A 22,046-nucleotide genomic window follows, 5' to 3' on the forward strand; every position below is an offset into this window, starting at 1 on the left:
TTTGTTATTGTTGTTTTCCGAGTTCAACGCCAGGAAGCTGTTAGCATTCCTTGCCCTGCTTACATTTGACTTAGGGAAAACTGTGCCTCCAGATATAGTAAGGATTTACATCCCAGAATCAGGTGGGGGGCGGAAAACACAATAATTAAAGGAAATCAAAACCCTGACAGCTTGACCCCTTGGCCTTCAAGAGCAAATCTCCCCCCAGTTGCATGAATAATCCAGTGCCTTTAAAAGTTTATAGCTCACACGTACCCAGGATTCATAAGGATCTTACCCATTAAATCCAACCCAGCATTTAAGATAGCCTAGCATACCTACTCCCCAAGGTTAGCAACTCCTTACCGGCTGCCTCCAGGAGATCTGTGCAAACCCCACAGAGTAAGTCAAGTCTGCTGCTAGCTCGGAGGACGCCACTAAATCCCTCCAGGTCTCTGTGTCCCATCAGCTCAAAGCTGCAGATGGAGTGTACATCCCATGATTTAACAGCTGCAGTCCCCACCCTTCCACCTGATGGCCACCGCTGCCCATAGCAATCTTTTTCTTTCTGCCTTTGATGCCTGTGGGATATCACCCCTCCCGAATGCTTATCCGTGCTCCAGGCAGCTGGGAGCCCTCCTCTCAAGGCCCAGACAGAGGCAGGCAGCCACACGGGGACTTGTCCCCCTCCTTCCCATCTCCTTTTCCTACTTCTTCTCTTTCTGCTTCCCGCAGAACCACGAGTTCATAGATGAGCAGATGTTTGAGCAGAACTGCATGGAGAGCTCGATGCAGAACTACCCGTCCACGAGAAGCCCCTCACTGTCCAGTCACCCGGGCCTCACGACCACCTGCTGCTCCCGTCGTAGTAAGAAGACCACGCACCTGCCCAACTCCAACCTGCCGGCCACTCGCCTGCGCAGCATGCAAGAGCTCAGCACGATCCACATCCAGGGCAGTGAGCAGCCCTCCCTCACTACCAGGTGCGTGGCCTCCAGCCCCATCACTCCCCGACGCTTGGTCCTGCCAGTCCCAGAAGGGAACAGGCTCCTTGAGTCCTCTCTCCCCTTAGGTAACACACGAGCCCCCTCCCCCTTCCTTATCCTTGCATGTTAACCCAAAGGCCCTTTGTTTGCTTGGGAGGGTACTCTAGCAGGTTTAGGCCCAACTTGGGCTTAGATACCAGAAACAATAACTGGGGAAACAAACAAAAACAAAGAAAGAAACTTCCCCAGTGCAAAGAATGGATCATTTTCCCGGGGAACCAGTTTTCACAGTTGTTAGACATGGCTTATCCCAGGCTCACTTTGAACCATAGACTGACCTTGTCCCTCCGTTCTCTGCCAGAGAGAGGCAGAGAACTCTTAGGCCTCTCCCCACTACCTCCAGTGAGCTGCAAGGAACTCAGGGAAAACAAAAGTCAAATGCCACAAAGGATGGGGAACAGTTCTATGGCAGGGAGAGAAACGTGTACTCTGAATTCCAAAGCCCAGTATACGTGACTTTGTAATTGTTAGAAATAATAATTAGAATGGATAGCGACAGGCTGATTACTAAAACCAGAGACAGAGGGACGGCAGAGCTTCCTCCTAGTTAACTGGGAACTAGACGTGCGAGGGCCAAGGACGCTGGGAACACTAGCAAGAAGCACCGTCACCAACTCACTCTTCTTTTATCCCAGTCGCTCCAGCCTTAATTTGAAAGCAGACGACGGACTGAGACCAAACTGCAAAACATCCCAGATCACCACAGCCATCATCAGCATCCCCACCCCGCCAGCGCTAACCCCAGAGGGAGAAAGTCGACCACCCCCTGCCAGCCCGGGCCCCAACACGAACATTCCTTCCATAGCCAGCAATGTCGTCAAGGTCTCCGCCTTGTAAAACCACTGGACAGAGGGCCAGTGCGGGGAGTGGGAGCGAAGGGGGCTGGCATGTGGGTGGGTGGCCACTGGGACCACTCCCTCCCCCCCACCACTCTTTCTGCCCGCCCTGTTGCACCCCTAGCACTGAAACTTGTGCCTGGAAGGGAAAGGAGGCAGCAAAGGGGCACCTGAGGTTCACTGCTGCTGGCGTGGGAGTGGATGTGGTCGTGGCCCTGGCCCTGGCCCTGTACTACTGCATCTCGCTGGGGCCAGAGGAAGGGAGGGGGGTAGGGGATGGGATGGCGGGGGGTGGTGGAGAGGCTGTGTGCCAGGACAGGGTCTGGAGGGGGGATCCTCAGACCCAGTAACTCTTGTTTCTGGAGACCCCGGTGAGGAAAACACAAGACCAAGAGCAGCACGGAGGCCAAGTTGTCACATGCAAAACAGGAAGAAAATATAACACTGTGTATTTAAGCACCTTTTTCAAGGCTCTTAATGGATAATATTTATTCATGGGAAAAGGTGGAAAACAAAACATCAACGGATTTTTGTGAAATATTTTTCTCCATGGACCCAATACCTTTGAACCAAAACAATGCATTTTGTGAGGGTTTGTTTTTGTTTTTGTTTTTTTCCTTCTTTTATAGCAGAGGCTTTTAGGCTAAGAAGTCAGTTACTGCTGAGTTCTCTCTCCATCCCCCCAGGTGGATGAGGTCAACTGAGCCTGGGCCCCCCCAACCCCGCTGCCCAGCTGACCTGCACAGAGCTGCCAACTGACCACACAGCAACACTTACCCTCTGTCCGTCCTTTGTCTCTGTCCCTCTCTGCTTCACCCCCCTGGCTGTTCTCTGTGTCCAGCCATCTGTCTCTACATGGACCCCAGTGATCCTGAGACATGTTAGGAAAGCCGTCACCACTTCCAAGCACCTGCAGACTCCTGCCTGGGAGTTAGAGCTGTGTGACTGCCGCTGTGGAAGAGAGAAGAATAAAGCCAAAGCAGAAGAGTTTAGGGAGGAGGGAAGTCTTCTTTAGAGAACAAAGTGCTTCCCTTACGATTAGAACCAGTGGTGTTTGCAGTTTCCATTTCTGGGTGGGGGGAAAGGGAATGACCGGATTTTTCACACTGGGATCTTGACACAGGAACTAGCCAGGACCTAGGACACACAGTCGAGTCTGGTGTGGGCCATTGAAGACAGAACAGAAGAACCCAGGGCTCACAGCTGTAGTGGGCCCCTGGAGCTCCTTGGTTTGTAGCCTTCTTTCGGGACCCATCATAAAGCCCATTCAGAATTCTGCCAAAAGGCCCCATAAGCAGTTTCTTGCAGAAGGGGCAAGCTTCCGACTTACCTTATGACTGAGGTAACTCCAGAGGCTCCGGCAGACTAAAGACTGTGTGCTTCATGGAGGATGCGTCCAAGTGTGAAAGCAAGTAAGCAATTCTAGATGATTCATACCTGGCCTGAAACACATGCGAGGTCTGAAGGGTCTTTGGGCCTGATGTCCCAGAAGGTAACTGAAGTGGGGGCAAAGCCTGATCACCTCCGTGCAAGGGAGGGACTGTGACTGTAACTTCCGGAGAGCCCATTCAAGTGGCTGGCACTCTGGTGGGACTGGGAAAGCATTTCTGGAATCCTACCATTTTCACTGCATATAGGAGGGCAGGTGGGCCTCAGGGTTCGTGACAAGCCCCTTTCCACCCTCCCTAGTTGCAGTCTCTCTACTCTGGGTTCTGAGATACAGAAGCCCCTTATCCATTTTACAGGTTGGCGAGCTGCAATTTCACAATAAGCCAAGGACCTCTCTGCCTACCACAACCATCTAGACAAGTTTCACTAGTCGGGAACCTATGAAACACCTTCCATGGGCTTCCCTATGACCCCCAGCTCTACTGACCCTGTGGAAGGGGAAGGTCATTGGGTTCTGAGGTGGCCTCTAAGCAGGTGGCCAGAAGGACAGAGGAGAGGGAGCCTTAGACCTTTATCTCATGCTATGCTCACTGACCACCAACTGAGTCCTTTCCTGGGTCTGGCCTCAAGGGTTTCCCCCTAATGGGGGGCAACCACCCTATGGGAATTGGGTGCTTTTGGCCTTCTGAGCCTGCAGTCTACGTAGACAGAAAAGTTTTACAACTACGGAGGAATATATATGTGTACACACCCCCACACCACCACTCCCACACACATACCACCATCAACCTAAACACACCGGAGAATAAGTGCTTAAATCCTTTCACTTTGTACACATATCCGATTAGGGAAGGCAAAAGACTGGGCTGGACTCCATGTAGAAGTCAGGCAAAGGACTAGAAATGGAATTTTTCCTTTGAAAGAATGGTAATGGAACAAAGTCAGGAATATTGTAGTATCTAAGTTTACATCATAAAAACTGAGTGGGGTAAGGGACAAAGAGGGAAATAGGAACGTGGTTACATACACATACGAATTGCCCGTGTTTAAAAACAGCTCATCACTGGATTAGAATAATGACAATATCCAACCCAGAGTCTGTTTGATAGTGCACCAAGGGAGCGTTTTATTGTGTCCCACAAAATTAATGAACAAGCTTTTAAAATCATGTCTCAAATAATTTCTCAATTTTTGGCCCTAATGAACTGTTTGTGTTCCTTCAACTTCATTTCTAAGTCCTACATTATGCCAGTTCCTAAAAGACTTTAGACTATCCGCTTCATCTCCATCACCCAGTGTAGACTTAGCTGGGAATAAGAGACCCAGCTCACCTCTGGTCCAAGGGATGTCGACCCAGGAAAATGGCGCATCTATACAACAGAATACGGCAAGACTACGCTGCTAGAAGACTTTTGTAAGTCAACCAAAAGACCTAAGTGTGCTGAACAGTTTAATCAATCTAACTCATTGGCCAGTGACTGAAGAACCAGGATATCAGGGTTTTCTGGAGGCGATGCCTTTTGGGGGAAATGACTCTTGAGCTTTCATAGTTCCTGAATCACTTCAGCATAATAGAAGATTCCCAAAACCACTTACCCCATTCGATGCCATTCAGCATTAGAAAGCATTAAAAAATAATATAATTATTATAGGCTACATTCAAATGAATGGAAACTTAGAAAACATAGAATTAAGAACATATCAGAACTAGAAAGGATTAGGAATATCTAATTGATTTTACAGTATATAGAAGGCTGAGGCCCAGAGAAATGAAGTGACTTGCTCAAGGTCATGCAGTCATTAATGTCCTAGCTGGGACCAGAACACAAGTCCCTTGGCTTTTAGTCTTATGCTTTTTCTACTACAGTTGCTGCCTCTCAGAGGAATGACGCTTTGGAGAAGACTCATCAAAGAAAACATGCTGTAACTAGAGGTATAGTCTTATGTAAATTCAATAGGAGCTGGACACAGCCCTTGGGAACCATTTCATTGTACTAATACAAACCATCCTTTTGAAACCACCATTCCCTGGGTAGAACCAGCTATGGACTATCAATTCAGTTTAAAAAAAAAAAAAAGTGAACAAGTGAAGAATTTTCATTCAGTCGAATGCTACCTCTTCTCAGGAAGAGAGAACTAAAACATTTCAAAGCATACATTTCTAGAGTCCTTTTGATCCTTACTACAACCTCTGATGGTAGCAGGTCAAGGGACTAAGTCCTTGACTCACAGAGAAGGAAAAGAGGCAGTTAGAAGACGAGTGACTTATCCAAGTTCATACAGCAAGTTAGTGGCAGAACTGATTGCAATCCAGGGCTTAGACATCTTGTCCTAAGATTTTTCTTCTACATCCTGTTGCATTGCTCTGGGGTTTGCTTCTACTTTTAATACTTGGACTTCCAAGGTAGTGATTAGTGGGAGGAAGCATTCCATCAGAACCACCATGAACCAGGACCTCCAGAAGCGAACTGTACTATTTCGCCTTCATCCCCTATTCTCTTAAAAGTGTCAAGTTCAGGACTAACTGCGTGGAGTGCTGTTTGAAAGACCAGGTGTCCTCAGTGACAGTTGGAACAGATTAGCCTACAATCACATGGGAGTTTAAGGTCAACAAGTAGAAAAGTGAGACTAAGAGAAACAAAGAATTTGAACAGAAATTAAAGTGGACAGTAACTGCTGATCCATGATTAATGAGAGTCACCTTGTGCACATGCTGAGGACTTTACCTAGTTTTCAGATTTCGATTCCTGCCATTCAGGATCATGTCGCTTATTTGTCAGAATATAGGTAGGAAAAGTGTACACTGAAACGTACCTAGATTTTTTCCCTCAGCTTCTTAACTTTGCAGACTTGTTAAGTGGTTGGAATGGAGCTAAACCTAGACTCTTGATGTTATTCGTCAAGTCCAGTGGTCCAGGTTCCCTCACTTCAATCATCAGGTCACGACGAGGCAGAAAGATCCCAATGCTGTTGTCTAAGGCAGGATTAGTTTCCCTTCTCAACTAGTTGGTGTGGTAACCATGACACACGGGAACCCAGAAGATTTTTATTTTCCTTTTGTGATTTCCTTATGAAATCTCATCACGTGCAAAGCTTTACAATGACTGGATGAAGGAAAAGCATTTGTATGACCCATGACCCTTGGAGCCCAAACAGCATCATGAAGAGAAAGTGGCTATCAGCTTTAAGGGGGTTCCTTTTGAGTCTTGTTCTCTATTCAGAATGTTCTACGTTTTTCTCATCAAGTGTGGGAATGACATTTATCTTAGCAGGTTACTTGACTACACTGGATGGCATCATGCCAAACCGGTGTAGGGCACTGACCCAAGTCCTGGGGGGCTCCTTGGACCAATAGACTATTTTACAAACCTGGGAGGTGGGAGGGATGGTATATTTTTGATAATCAGACATTCCAATGTAATGTTTTCCTTAGAGGTCACCCCCCCCCGTTAATGTTATCGTGAAAAACATCAAGTGTGTTCTTTTCTATTTTCGTATAATAAATGGGCTTTGCTTACCAACATCTCAATGGCAAAGAAGAAATACTGTACAAAACTGCAGGAAGATAAACATGTGAACACTTTCTATGGGGAAAAAAAAAAAACCTCTTGAGTTTCCGGTCGTCTTCTTTTGAAACTGTAGTGCGTATGTTAAAATGTATTATCATTTACAGTATTACTGAGTCACGTGCCACTGCTGTACCTGATGTGTCCTATCTGGATTAAACAGACCATGTGCCACAAAGCCTCAAGTGATCACGGATGGTTATTTTCCTACCGTTTCTCCTGCTATCCACTAGAAACTAAGGGTAATTTAAACACGGAGGGGTTTTCTGTCTTGCTGGAGAGAAGCCACAGCATCTCTGCAGGGTGCGAACGGGGCGGTCTTATCTTTCCTCCCCTCCTCAGTGCAAGTAGCCCCTCTACCATGGGGACCATGGCTCTTGCCCTCTTGTACGTTTGTCAGAGATGTCCACAAGCACTGTGTTGCCTTTGTCAACAGCCCTGTTTTGAGCTCCAGCTCTGCATTACTGGAAGAAAATCTGCCTTTACAGATCGGTATTGGTTCTGCTGAGAATACTGAATCTTTTCTCCTTCCTCTAAACCAGGGTCTGACACTAAAAAGAAACCCCCAAATGAAATGCTTTGTAGGGTAGGGCAGGAAGCTCTGGAATTGGGGGATGGAGGCTCTCATTTAGGTTCTCTCGCTTCCTTGCATGACTTCCCTTCAGGCACTTTTCTCTTGGCTTCCGTGTGTTTCATCTTAAGAATGGGGGTACTGTATTAAGATATCTTGAAGACCTGCTCTAACCTTACTAATTCTGATTTAGGTAGTGAGAACAGGCATTTTCATATTCTACCATCATGTGAACAACACACATTCCCAACAACAATGGGAATCCTTTTAATTTCCCCACAACCACATCCCAGTCAATGAAAACCAAAATAGAAGTGGAACATCAAGGCCAATCCATGGTGCTCCAAGGCCTTAGAAGTTGGCTATGAAACGCAGGTGCTCCTATCCTTATCATCCACTAGGTGTCACTACGGATCCACAGCTCACACAATCTGGAGCCCAGGAACTGTAAACCAGATGTGCACTGAGCAATGCATGTTTGTTTTCAATGAAAAGCACTCAGTGTTAACTGGGACATATGTGCTTGTTCACAGAGGCACAAAACCATATTCGGCCAAAACAAGAGAACAACCTGGTGATGGATCCAGTTCCAATGTCAGCAATGACTACCAAAAATATCCTCTTATTTTGAAAGATTAACAGACTTAATTATATTTAGGAGAGGGGGAAAAACCCTTAAAACTTCAAACTATTCCCTTGTCTCATACGATTTGGTCTTCACGTAATATAATTCCTGTTCAATTGTTAGTATTCAGGGGTTTAGTATTTAGATCACATGTTTCTAAAAGGTTAGGTATTACTATAATACTTATGCTAATTTAGAAAATGTTACCTTTTTATTACGCAAAATAATGTCTTCTAAGTCAGAATTATCCGCAGCTGCAGGTTTCCTAAAGATTTCTCTACATGTTAATACTGCTAGCCTAATTTAAGTTAAAGCTTAATTAACTTGAATAGTTGTGGTCAGTACAGTTTAGCACTCTGGAACTCAGACGTTAAACCAATTCACACTGGCCTTTATCCAAATCACCTGAATTTATAAAGGCTCTCTATATTCATGAAATGATTATTCTCTTCCCTAACTATATTTTCTCTTATTAGTCATATAATTAAGTCTTAGAAACTAGGAGGGAACCTAAAAATCTAGTCCAGCTCCCTCATTTAATTGATGAGAAAACTAAACCCTGAGAGGTCATATGACAGGTAGAAGATAAAGGAGGCAGCAGCAGAGCCTCCACCAGGACAAATACTCTTTCAACTACATCAGAAAGCATTCACAAGCGAATTTACCTAAAACCTATCTATGGTTCCTAACAGGTGACGGAAACAGGCACCTCAACTGCCAATTCTAAACAAAAAAGTCTTCCGTATAATCATGCACAAATAGCGGCAGGTTCCTTCCATAGCCACCCTTCTCTGGGATGGGAATGGCTGAAATTTTCCAAGGAAATGCTTATGGAAAATGAAGCTATCATTTTCCGGTTATATGTGTCCCCACTTCCAGCTTATTTTTCTAGTAAAAAGAAAAAAAGCAAACACAATATATGACAAAGAGACCTAAAGAGAGAATCCAATTAATTTCAAGACTAATGGGTAACCTCATCTCTAATTAAGATGCAGCAGTATCCTAATTAAAATCCCCTAGCCATGACAGACTGTGAACTTGGCTGTAGTGTGGGGGAAAGGGTAGAAGAAAAGAGGTAAGTTCAATTATATAGCAACAGGATCTTACTGAAATGTGTGTAATTAAAGTCTCTACCTCTTAATGATATGCTGGACCTAATTATGGATTTGCTATTTACAGAGTTAATCTAATTCATTCTAACTTGGCAATACATGTACAGTACAGAAACATGTAAGTAAAGCCTACCATTGCTCAACCTGGATGACTGGAATCCAAGTGGAACAGGAGTTCAGGGGGGTGCTTAGGTGAGTGGTGGACAGTAAATGACAATGGCCGTGGATGTTTGTGGACAGCCCTGGGAGTAAATGTTTGTACTGCCTAGCAAAGTATGTATACAGGAAAGAACTTTCCTTTTAAAGTAAATACGTTTCTATCTGTAACAGGTTCTCTTACCACAAATCCAGTTCACAAAAAGGTTTGGGATCCAAACGCATAATCATGAAAGGACTGCCCCAGAGAGGGAATGAAAGAATGTGTACAGTTGGCCCCTCTCATCCACAGAGAATATATTCCAAGGTCCCCAGAGGACCTTGCCTGAAACTATAGATGGTACCAAATCCTATATATACCCACATTTTTTCCTGTATATAAATATATACATACATATATATATATACACATACATACATATATATATATATAAAATAAAGTTCAGTTGATAAATGAGACCCAGTAAGAGATTAACAGTAATAATAGAACAATCACAACATACTACAAGTTACGTGAATGTGGTCTCTCAAAATCTTGCTGTACTGTACTCACCTTTCTTCTTGTGATGCTGGGATGATAGCATGTCCATGTGATGGTGAAGGATATAGGCACTGTGACGTAACATTAGGCTACTACCGGCCTGACAATATGTCAAAAGGATCGTCTGCTTCTACACCACAATTGACTGGGGGGTAACTGAAACCGCAGAAAGCAGATTCCCAGATAAGGGGGAACTGCTGTAACTTCCAATCATATTTTTTTCTAACTTGTAATTTATAGATGCATCATCTCAGAAGGAGATATTCCCCACTGGGTATCATTAAAAGTAAAAACTGGAAGAAAATTTAAATTAAAAACATTAAAAGTAAAAACTGGGGAAATTTCTAAAAGACATATGATTAGGACACACTGTGGGAAGAGTTTGAACAGAATGAATTCAAGCTTCCGAAAAATACTTAAAGAGCTAGAACTTTCCCTTAGCCTCCCAGCAGAGTAGTGCAGTTCTTGGGTTCCACACATGGGCTTGAGAGGGTCTATGAACCTCTTAGAATTACACATACAGTTCCTGTTTACAGATGGAACTCTTCAAATCTATAGCTTTCATCTGAATCATAAAAGGGTCCAAGAACCAACAAAGAGTAAGAGTTACTCCTTTTCTTAAGAAACAAAAATAAGGGGCACCTGGGTGGCTCAGTGGGTTAAAGCCTCTGCCTTCAGCTCAGGTCATGATCCCAGGGTCCTGGGATCGAGCCCCGTGTCGGGCTCTCTGCTCTCTCTCTGCCTGCCCTCTCCCCCTACTTGTGATCTCTGTCAAATAAATAAAATCTTCAAATAAAAAGAAAAGAAACAAAAATAAGACAACCGCTGATGATCCTGAGCTATTTAATACACAGTAAAAACATAGACAGCTTTCACAATCTTAAAAGACATTCAAAAGATGAACAATAAACATGTCAATAAACATTTGGCTAAGTTTGCAGTTTCACTGGTAACAAATATTTTTACTGGAAGCAAAAAGCAGAAAAGTACCTTTGGGAAAGTCTGAAGCAGTATTTAGTCCTTCCTGCCTAAACATAAAAGGCGAGGGGATTTTCTGATCTGCCATGCTACAAATTTCTACAAGAACACACTTCTATGGAAATATAGTCCAAGCCTTTTGTCAAGAACTCCACAGCATAAACTTGACATTATTTTTTAAATCTCAACTGTTTTTATTTTTTTTAAAGTAAGCACTGGTATAGGTCTTTTTAAATGTTTCTTTTTCAAATGGCTTACAGAAAATGCCATCCTTTAGCTCTATGTCCCCAAAATTTTCCTTCAAGAATCTGATCTGTGATGTTTCTTTAAAAAAAAGATAATGTACCTGGTCAGGTAGGGCAAAACAATCTGAAAAATAGAGGTGTCCCAGCGGGAAGCCTCAAGACTTCTCAAATTCCTCAAAACTGCCACTCTACTATAGGCCTAGGAGGTGGGCTATCCAAATGTATCACTTGTGGGTATTTCTGGACGGTGCGAGGTGCTGCCTACAATCACTGGTTGCCTCGCATCATTTCTTGGAGATAAACGGTATTCATGTGATAAGCTGCCATCCAGCTTGGATGCCTCTGAGCGTTCCAGTAATATGACTGAGAAGCAGCAGCATAGTACTCCTGCCATGCCCTGTAGTACGCCCTCCAGTACTCCTCATAATCCTGATAGGCATCAGAAAAACTCGGATGGGTTTCCCTGTGGTAGTCATACCAACCATCATCCTGAGGTTCTGCCGGTGCACGATAGGAAGACCGCCTGGGAGGGTTTCTCCGGCTTTGCTTGGCTCTCTGGTTAGCCCCCTCTTTGTGCCTGGCCTTTGTCTGGATTCCAGGTGATTCTTGATACTCTGCTGGATTAGGGGTGTCGTTTCCATTCAGAGGTTGTTCCAAAGAGATATGACCATCCACAGGAGTGGTTTCTGAGTCTTTCGGCTGAGTATCTGAAGAGCCTTCCAAGTAGGACTTATTTCCTTTGCTCTGGGAAGAAGTCCTCGAGCTGTAAGAATCACTGTCACTCTCGGAGTCTCCAGACTGACTACTACTTGCCAGTATCGCCACTCTCTCCTCGGGAATTCTATTTCTTACAAAACCATTCTGAGGATTCACAGTCTGATCCCCAGGCCCCGTGTAATGCCTGATGATTTCCACAGGTTTCTCTAACCCCTCTTTAATGTAGTGTTCATAATCCTCTACCAATTCTGTAAAAGTCAAAGAGTATGGCAGATGGATTTTAAAGGAAGACAGACAAGGAATTTTGGGCAGTGACGCAGGTAAAGCTTCTCTGACTTGGTGCTGATCGGTAGTGTTTTCAACAGAGATCTCAACAGAAGTCTTCATATGCTCTTCCAATTGTATGCCACAGCCCACTTCTTTCGGTGACATTGCTTTTTCTATGATTCTACACTCTGAGTGGCTTTTCACAGGAAGCTTCTGTTTAGTATTATTTTTTGATTTGACTACTAGTGAAGATACAGAAGTATTTCTAGATGAAGCCACGTGGTTACCATGAGCTTTCTGAGTTTGAAAGGTTCTCTCCACTTTTTGGATCTGCTTTTTTAAGGGCTGGGTGGGTACACTTGCTAAGCCATACGTATGCATAGCTGCTTTAACCTCCACATCCCAATCCAAACATTCTTCCATTAGACCAGAAGGAATGGGATCTACATAAAAGGAACAAAAGAATACTAAAATGTTGAGCTGTTCTAGACCAGCAATTTTTGAATGACTTCATAAAGCCTTCCATGGTCAAATAAGGTTAAGAAATAAAATATACTAATAATATACTGAGAAGCTTCAGGAGTACATTATATTAGTATTTCAAAAGACCTAAATAATCCTTGCAGTAAAGAAATATGACCCCAAATATGCAAGACCCATCCTAAACCCACAAGCAACATCTCCCCATACCTCCCACTCAAAAAGAACTTGGGCTAGGAGTAAGGTTCAAGTCTGCAACAATTCTCCCAACTCCTCCCTTTTATCTCAGTAAAGCTGACAGCAAAACAAGATATCAGAAAAGGAATTATGCTCCCCAAAGCTTGTCAGCTGGGAAACAGTAAAACTACAACTTCGCACCCAAGTAAATCCACCACTCTATACTCCCAACAGGGAGAAATCACTGCCCCCAACAGTGAAGAAAAATCTCTAGAAGGGAAAAAGTTAGATGACTGCAAAAAAGATCAATGGTCTCAATGGCATGTCTGAGTTTTTAAAAAAAATTGCCAGCTCCAGTTCTTTGAATTTCCTATTCCATCCAGGTGGGACAATTTGCTCCCACCTACATACTCTGACCTTCCCAAAGTGTGATCAGTTTTCATCTTGGGCAGACAAAACATACAGAGCCCTGAGTTACAGAGGTCTTGCCGGTCTGTTGTAGCTACTGGTGCTCACATGTATGTACCCACGACCTAATCCCTCAGATCAGGAGTCTTCAGCTGCGGCTCCTGAACTCTGGCTGAACAGACCCTCTGACTAGAGCTCTGACTCCCACTAAGGTGATATCCCTTGCTTGCCTATGCCTATCAAATAGGCCAATTTCTCTCCCACTCCTGCCACAGGTACTTCATCTGAGCAGTCTACGGTCTTACAAGTTCCCACTCCAATATAAATCTAACACCACAAATATACTTTCTCACGATTTCAGGGCTCTATGAACACTAAAAAGATCCAAATATGTCCTTTTCCAGGATGCAAAGGCAAATTTTCTTTTTATCACTAGATGCTATGATACTGAATCCTACACCAAAAGTCTTAACCCTCTTAAACCAATTTTCAATTTATTTTTTCCACATTATAATCATTTGACAGGTTACCAATAGACTTACACATAGAATTACATACTATAGTGTCCTAAAACTGACAGAGAACCTAAAGACCATTTCTAAAAACAAGTACTTTCTAAACCAGAACACAAGTTTGGAGCAATTAAAGAAATTTGGAAAAAGATCACAGAATGAGTAATTATAAAGCTAGAACTCATTCCCAGACTTCTGCTTAATCTAGCTTTATAAAAACCACTAAAGGAGTTATATATAAAGTAGTAAAATATTCCATGCTGTATTTATTCAGTAACTATATATCTGATATTCTACAAGATCAGGTATGTTATATATGTTTATATATATATTTACAAATACATATGTCCATATACACATGTATATACACATAAACCCTATACATAAACCCTATAACACTGCATACATTATCATATATAGCAAATAAACCACATTTCCACATGATAGTTTTTAAAAAATTTTCAAGAGACCATTAATAGTTCCAGACATGCAGTTTCCAAGGTGCAACTTAAAAAAAATGACCTTGACAAATGATTAACTAAAATCAAAAGAGAACATTTCAGGGGTGCCTGGCTGGCTCAGTCAGAAGAGCATGCAACTCTTGATCTCCGGGTCTTGAGTTCGAGCCCCATGTTGGTATGGAGATTACTCAATAATAAATAAATAAATAAATAAATAAATAAATAAACTTTTTTAAAAAGGAAAGAAAGAAAACACTTCAAAATTTTCAAAATAGCACTCAAAGATACTACTCCTTCTTCATAGTGATGAAGGAGAATATGGCAAAAATTACCTTTACAGTGACAAAAGTAATAAAATATATGCCGTTATATAAAAGGATAAAATGAAATTACAAGATTACAAGCTAAATATGAAGCCAATACAGTAGTAAAACATTTTTCATGTGCCAGGAATTAGCTTGCAATCTTCTCCCTATTGCTTATGAGCTATAAGAACTTAGGCAAATTACTTAACTTCTCAATGCTTTGATAGCCTCATTCACAAAAAGTCGGTAATTACAGCATACCCTTCACAGGGCTGTGGTGAGAATTAAATGAATTAACATACTGAATGGAACCCAATATCCTAAGTACTCCGTTTCAGCTATTATTTTTATGCCTATAACCAATATGATTATTCTTCTGATGGCAAAATGAACAGACAAAATATACCTGGTAAAGGCAGAAGGTTGATGTTACATTTCTGGGCGATTTTCATCATCACGTTTTCTTCTTCTCCCCGACAACAGTAGGTCACTGTCAACCCCAAAGTACCTAAAGTGCAGAGGGAATGTTATGTAGTAGATCAGTTTCATGTAAGTGACACTCCACCTGTCACATCTACAATTCTTCCTCCTAAAGAAAGCAAACTTTTTTTTTTTTTTTTTTTTTTTTTACCAAAACGGCCAGCTCTGCCAATCCGATGCATGTATGTCTCCCAATCCAATGGTACATCCAGATTTACAACCAGGTTCACCTTCTCAGCATCAATCCCACGGGAAGTCTTGAAGAAGAGAACAAGTGTCTGCATTAACTGCTACACTGGCATCAACACACATCTGACTGTTCTGATATAACCAACAACCAAGTTAAGAACAAGAGGATGATCAGGAGCAAAGGGAATTCATTTCTAATGACCAGTTTCAAGAATAGAATGAAGATACAAAAGACTTTGAAGAAAGCAAATTCCCCAGCACTGGAAAGACAATTCCCTTCTGATATTCTTATCAGATACACCCATATAAAATAATAAATGAAACCTGTGCGTCTGATAGAGCCCAAGTCAAGATGGCGTAGTCACCCAAACTGAAAAGGCAATTTACCAAATCTGTGGAAATGAGGACTCTGCAATGAAACTGCTTCAGTTTGGCCATAGCATCAAGACGCTGATTCTGATTCATGTTGCCTAAAAACACCCCAGAAGAAAGTCATATAAGAACAAGCTAACACATATTTATCAAATCCACAAAAAGCAGAAATTGTAACTACCAGTCTTAACACTTGAAAATACACCAACTGAAATAAATTTTCTCCTTATATGCAATTCTAGGTTAAGACCTAGTCAGAATCTTTTAAAAACTGGTTAGGCAGGCAACTTGAAATTCAAAAATCAATTTTAAATGGTGACTAGATTACGCCTGCAAATATAACATTATATCTGCAAAGTTACATATGAAGTAGAATAATTCTTAGGTGTTACAACCCTAACACCTTTTATTTCACAAGAACCCCTTCTTAGGAAAATAAGATTGCTATAATCAGCTGTTTATAAATTTAGTTTAGAAGTATGATCTATGGTCAAAATATTGTCCATTAGAGAACATTCTCCCCAGTATCTCATGACACATAATGACTAGACAAGCTTAGGCTAACAGGTTAAAAACTAAGCTATCAATGAAAACTCTAAAAAGGATCTCACTGATCAAAAATTCCTTTAAATCTTTCATTCCTATTAGGTCAGCAGTAATAATTTAGCTTTGTGTCAAAAATGAATCATCTTGGGCACCCAGCTGGCTTGGTGGGTAGAGCATAAAACTCTTGATCTTAGGGCTGTGAGTCTGAGCCCTACACTGGATATAGAAATTACTTAAGAATAAAATCTTAACGGGGAGCCTGAGTGGCTCAGTGGGTTAAAGCCTCTGCCTTCAGCTCAGGTCATGATCCCAGAGTCCTAGGATCAAGCCCTGCACTGGGTTCTTCGCTCGGTGGGGAGCCTGCTTCCCCCTCTCTCTCTGCCTGCCTCTCTGCCTACTTGTGATCTCTGTCTGTCAAATAAATAAATAAAAATCTTAAAAAAAAAAAAGAATAAAATCTTAAGGGGTGCCTGGGTGGCTCAGTGGGTTAATAAGCCTTTGCCTTCGGTTCTGGTCATGATCCCAGGGTCCTGGGATCGAGCCCCGCATCAGGCTCCCTGCTCAGCAGGAGCCTGCTTCCCCCCACCCCCTCTGCCTGCCTCTCCACCTACTTTTGATCTCTGTCAAATAAATAAGTAAATAAAATCTTTTAAAAAAATTCACATTTGCCTTCCACAAGACCTTAAAGTAGTTAATTCAGTAGCAGTTCTTAGCATTTTCACAATGATTATGGAAAGAAGCAATCTATTTTTCCCTGAAGATGACAAACTTTATAAAATTATTAAGTTCTTCACGGACAATTCATCCCAATTTTCTAATTTCATATTACATACCAAGTTATTTCTTGAAGAACAAGAATACCACTATATTAAATCCCAATATAAAATTCACCTGGAACTTCCTTTACTCTGAAGACTCAGTGTAACCTCACATTCATAAGGCAACTCACAAAGTACTATTTCTTCCTCCTGACTTTGGACAGGCTTCAAGTCAAAATACTAAACACAGATTAAAGTAAAAGCTGAACTTACCTGAAATGCACTCAGCAGGAAAGCCTTTAGAAGAAAGGATATCTGCCAAATGTTGTGCTCTATGAAAAGTAACATAGAGGGTTATAATTTTATAAATACAACCCTAACACCTTTTATTTCACAAGAACCCCGGTGACCCCTTAAGGTACATTACCTGCTGTGCAAATTAGAAAAGACTAAGGCTTGATTAAATGGAATTCTGCTGAACAGTTCCTGTAAATGCTGAGCCTTTTCCTCAAAAATCTTATGGGCCAACGGGTATGAATTGACAATTTTGTAATATTGCTTCAAACCTACAAAGAAGTCAAGAGTCTTCTATTAAAACAAACATATTTGCTATATCCTAATAGCAAATATGAAAGCAACAGCCAACTAGGCAAGGGAAAGATCCAGAATATCACAAACCAGGAATCTAAGCATCCAATACCTATACTCACCTATGAGACTTGGATCACTGGAATTTAGTCTTACAAAAGTGGGATCTCTCATGTACTTTGTCAAAGCATTAGCCAAAAATTCAGGGTAGGTAGCGGATACTGCCAACATCTGTTTACTGGCAGGCAAGGAAGAATAAATCCAGCTGTGAAACAGAGGAGAAATACACACCATGAAAACCAATCACAGTAACTACCATCTGGAAAAGCTAAAAAGAGACACTTTAGGACACCATTTTAATAGTCAAGCAAGTTATTTCTCTTACTTTATTTGCTCCTGGAAGCTGCCTTCTTCTAAAAGCTTATCTGCTTCATCAAGAATAAACAGACGTATACTGCCTGGATTCAAGTAGTCAAGTTCTATCAGTTGTTTAATTCTGCCTAAATTCCAGAAAAAAGCATATTGAAATATTTAAGAGGCACTAAATGTGTGCAAATCTCAGCCAATACTGTTACCCTACTTACTCACAGGTTATACTGCTGACCTTCTTGACCCGACCCTCATTATTACATATTTAAACACTGAACCACAAATCAGAAATTGAGTTCTGATCTTGGCTAAATCCATTATTTTTTTTCTCACATTTCACCACCAGTAAGTATGGATCCTAACACTGTTCCCATCAAAAGACCTGAATGCTAAGACCCTGAATACTAAATTCTGATATGAGTGATTCGTGAATGAATGATTAACAGAGAAGCAAAGAACCCCAATCCCTGGCTTAGAAAGGCTTCGTGAAAATCATTTCATTCCTCCTCTCCTCAGAAGCCAATTCTATACGTGTGCTTAAACATCCTTCGGAATGGAGATTTCATAAGTTCTGTTGGTAATCCAGTCATGTGTCTTTATCTTACTGGTCTAAGCCTCTTCGTTTACAATATTCAAGATAATTATCATATTTATTAAAGAGTCCCATATTCTTACCTTAATTATATCACTTCTATGAAACGAAAAGTGTTCGGTTGCTTAAAAGCCCCAGTTACGAACAGGGTGCTATCTTACCAGGAGAGCCAACAGCGATATGACACTTTTTAAGTCTGGTTTTGTCTTGTGATAATGGAGTCCCTCCAATAAAGACGTGACACTCTAAGCCTTCCATTTTTATTCCAATAGCTGTAATAACAGAATGTATCTGTACAGCAATTTCTCTTGTAGGAGCTAAGATCAAAATCTAGAAAAGCATAAAATATATATACTTTTAACAAGTCAGTGGAAGAGGTACATGTGATTGGCACATTCATACTACAGTGAGCTACCTTTCATTTAAACGATCATTTTAAATGATGGATTTTTATAGACAAGGGAAGCTATTCCATTCATTCACTCAACAAATATTAAATTTCATTTATCAACATTCATTCAGCAAATATTAAACAAAAGCCTACTTTACGTACTAAGCAACATGTAAGTTGCTGTAGAGTCAATGGTCAACAATAGACAGTCCAGGGGTGCTGGGTGGCTCAGTCAGTTAAGTGTCTGCCCTGGACTCAAGTCATGATCTCAGGGTCCTGGGATCAAGCCCCACATCAGGCTCCCTGCTCAGTGGGGAGTCTGTTTCTCCCTCTCCCTCTGCCTCCTCCCCATGGCTCATGTTCTCTCTCTCTCTCTCTCAAATAAATGAATAAAATCTTTAAAACAAGAAATAATACACAGTCCTTGTTCTCATGGCACTTTCATTCTGTGTAAAAAGATACACAATAAACAAACATACATAAATTATGACATACAATGAAAAGTGCTATAAAAAAAATCAAACAGGGAAAAGAGAGAAGTGACAGGAAGGAAAGGAGTTGTTTTAAATGGGGCAATTTAGGAAGGCCACTAAGAGAGTAACATTTGAGCAGAGACCGAAATGTACACCACAGACTAGAGCTAGCTACGTGACACCTGGGGAACTGTTTTCAAGAAGAGAACACAGCAAATGTAAAGGCCTTATGACAGTAATGTTCTTAGTGTACTAGAAGAACAGCAGGGAGGCCATGTCACTAGACCAAATCAGGGTCAGATATCTAGGTCCATGAAAAAGGAGCCTTGAGACTCAGAGTGAGAACTCTGCAATGTAACTATCAACCAAAGGACAAGGTAAAATTACACGTTCTCAGCTACGGGGAGAAAAAAGTTCCTTTAAAAAAAAAAAAAAAAAACTAGAGTAAAATATGCCAAAACAGTTTAACAGCAGTTTCTTTCTGGGTGGGTAAGAGTATGTGCCGTTTCTTGGTACTTCTTTCTTTTCTGAATTTTCCAATTTTCAAAAATGAATATGTATTACTTTGAGAACACAAAGATCTGACAAATTTGGTTTATGGAACTGATTCAGCGTTTTGGCATTTCACCTACTGCCAAACTGTCAGAAGCCAAAATCTTGAATACATCTCAAATTCACAAGTAGAATAGCTTAGGTCCTTGGGAAGCAGAAGGATCTCCTATGTGCATAACCCAGAATTTGGTGGTTTTAAGACTCAAAAGGCTTTGAATATGGATGTACTGGCATACTATTTATACATAACATGGGCAGAGCCAAACTTTGTTGAACAGACAAACCCCAAACCTAAATCTCTTATTAATTTGGGTAAGGCCATCTTTAGATCTACTCCAAGAGAACCTAGAAGATGGGAGATCAATAGGACACACTCACAGAGGCTCTAAGAATCACCTGCAGTTACCAGCAATAGCCAGAGCACCATGTTACCATCAGTCACGCCAAATACTAAATCCTACAATTAAGTCAGCAAGTAAAAGAATAAAGAACTATCTGTATTTTCAGGTAATGAAAAAATTGACACCCATGGCAGACTTAATCTATTTAAGATGCAGTAACAGAAACTTCCAAACTCCTAACGCTAATGACGAACCCTTGGTCACCATCCACACCACCAAGCCGCACAACGGTTTTAATGTCTACTTTACTTCTATACTCTTCATATGGCTTAACGCAATCATTCATCAAATTCATCTCTTCTGTCTCTCAGGAGCCACTGGTACTGCATCCAACCTGTGATAAAATCCACATAATATACCCTCCTCCTCTGAGTTCTCAGAGCTACACTCACCTGCGTACTTAGGTTTTCAAGAACTAGTGAGTCCAAAGCAATGGTAGAGAACACACAGGTTTTCCCAGTGCCAGATTTGGCTTGAACAATTAAATCTGAGGAGGAAAAATAAATGAGTAAACAAATAAATAAAATGTATATGTACATATATACATCTGTATGCACATATATACTTATACATGCACATATATCACTAGCCACTACTGACTAAAAGAAGCTTAGATACCGACATGAAATCAAAGCACCAGAAGGGTCTCCAAAGAGGACCCAGATGGCACCTTCGTTTTTAGTTCAAAAAAGCATGAGGTCATATCCAGAAACATGCCTCTTCCCTGAACCTCTACCGTTCATCTTCTGGAACTGAGAGCCACCGGTCACCGCGCAAAGGGCAGTAACCATCTTCCAAATGAGCACCGCGCCTCCGTTTTACAAGAGAGGAAACTGAGGCTCGAAGGCGCACAGCGCCTGGCCGCAGGTAGAGGCCTGCACCGGCGGCCGCCCTGGGGCTCCTCCCGGACCCTCCCGGCCGGAGCACGGCCCCCGCCCTCACCGAGCCCGCAGCGCCCCAGAGGGATAGCCTTGAGCTGCACCGGCGAGGGCCGCTCGAAGCCAGCCGCGCGCAGCCCCTCCAGCACCGGCCGCGACAGCAGCAGCGACTCGAAGTCGGCCGGCTCCGCCAGCAGCACGTCCCCCGTGCGGGTCCGTGGACCGCTGACGTCGTGAGCCGTCCGCAGGCCCCGCACCGGCCCGGGGAATGGCTCCGAGGCCACGAGTTGTGAGGCCACACGCTCCGCCGGCATAGCGGCCTCCACCGTCGCTGAGGCCGCTGGGGCTTCAAACGCCGCCGCCATCGTCGCCGCGCCGCGGGATCTCGCGATACTTGAGGCGAGGGAGGGCGCCTAAGAGCGAGAAGAGGAAAAACTTTATTGGCAGTCCTCCCGAGGAGACACGGACACGCTTGGCCTGGGAGAAAGGTGAAGGGACGGAAGCCGGAGGCTTAAGTAGTCTCGGAAACAGCGACAACGACAAAATATATGGCCCGGGGAAGGCGGAAAGAGGGAGGAGAGGAAGGCGGAGGCTACCGGGATGCGGCCGCGGGCGGCCTGCAGAGGGCGCCGCGCGCTCACGGTGGGGGCGCCGCCCCGCCTCCGGGGCCTCCGCGGGCGGTCCGGCCAGCCCCGCGCCCCGCCCCGCCACCCTCACAACGCCGGCTTTGTGATGCGCGTGGGGCGTCACGCTCCCCGCCTCCGGGCCGCGGGGGAGGGCGCCGCTGCCGGGCCTGTCCCCGCCCGCCCGGAGCTCCGAGCACAGCCAGACCGGACTTACCGTTGTCCGGTCCGAGTCTGTCCCGGTATCGCTTCACTCATCTCCGTCGCCAGCCCCAGCACCTGGCGCACGGAGCTCCCATGTCGTCCGCTGAATTGCAGCCAGGCCCGACTCACACCTCCCAAGGCCCTAGCTCGGCCTCAGACCGCTCTCTGAACTTAGATGTGTACATCCGTCTGCCTTCTCAGCCGCGCCCCTCAGAAGTCTGATGGACATCCCAAATCTATCAGGTCATCTGGGCGCTGC

General features: G+C 43.1%; 2 protein-coding genes across 3 annotated transcripts in view; one reads left to right on the forward strand and one right to left on the reverse strand.

Moving 5' to 3' along the window:
• KCND3 (potassium voltage-gated channel subfamily D member 3) overlaps window positions 1-2,095 on the forward strand; it is a 208,193-nt gene extending 206,098 nt beyond the window's left edge. For both annotated transcript variants that reach the window (XM_032881445.1, XM_032881446.1), the window contains 2 exons: window positions 715-962; window positions 1,661-2,095. In XM_032881445.1, coding sequence (XP_032737336.1) covers window positions 715-962; window positions 1,661-1,862 — 450 coding nt within the window. In that variant the 3' untranslated portion in view covers window positions 1,863-2,095. The remainder of the gene's footprint in view (window positions 1-714; window positions 963-1,660) is intronic.
• An 8,552-nt stretch (window positions 2,096-10,647) lies between these two features.
• DDX20 (DEAD-box helicase 20) lies at window positions 10,648-21,358 on the reverse strand. Its single transcript, XM_032881447.1, has 11 exons — window positions 21,025-21,358; window positions 20,475-20,569; window positions 18,427-18,595; window positions 17,690-17,804; window positions 17,427-17,569; window positions 17,144-17,282; window positions 16,990-17,048; window positions 15,428-15,510; window positions 15,003-15,108; window positions 14,778-14,879; window positions 10,648-12,471 (listed from the first exon to the last, which is right to left on the reverse strand). Exons 1-11 carry the CDS (start codon window positions 21,323-21,325, stop codon window positions 11,312-11,314), a joined length of 2,472 nt encoding a protein of 823 aa, XP_032737338.1. The 5' UTR covers window positions 21,326-21,358; the 3' UTR covers window positions 10,648-11,311.
• Window positions 21,359-22,046: the final 688 nt, after the last annotated feature.

Source organism: Lontra canadensis, unplaced genomic scaffold (assembly GCF_010015895.1).
Source record: "Lontra canadensis isolate GAN:19392208 unplaced genomic scaffold, GSC_riverotter_1.0 scaffold75, whole genome shotgun sequence".
In the NCBI taxonomy this organism is placed as follows: domain Eukaryota; kingdom Metazoa; phylum Chordata; class Mammalia; order Carnivora; family Mustelidae; genus Lontra; species Lontra canadensis.

Excerpts from the sequence above, each read along its gene's own strand:
- DDX20 (XM_032881447.1), bottom strand. The coding sequence starts at position 21,325 with ATGGCGGCGGCGTTTGAAGCCCCAGCGGCCTCAGCGACGGTGGAGGCC. Across the intron at positions 20,570-21,024 it reads TCTGGGGCGCTGCGGGCTCG|ATTTAATTGTTCAAGCCAAA; the intron begins GTGAGGGCGGGG and ends TTTCCTCCTCAG. Across the intron at positions 15,511-16,989 it reads TCCTGCTGAGTGCATTTCAG|GCAACATGAATCAGAATCAG; the intron begins GTAAGTTCAGCT and ends GGGTGTTTTTAG.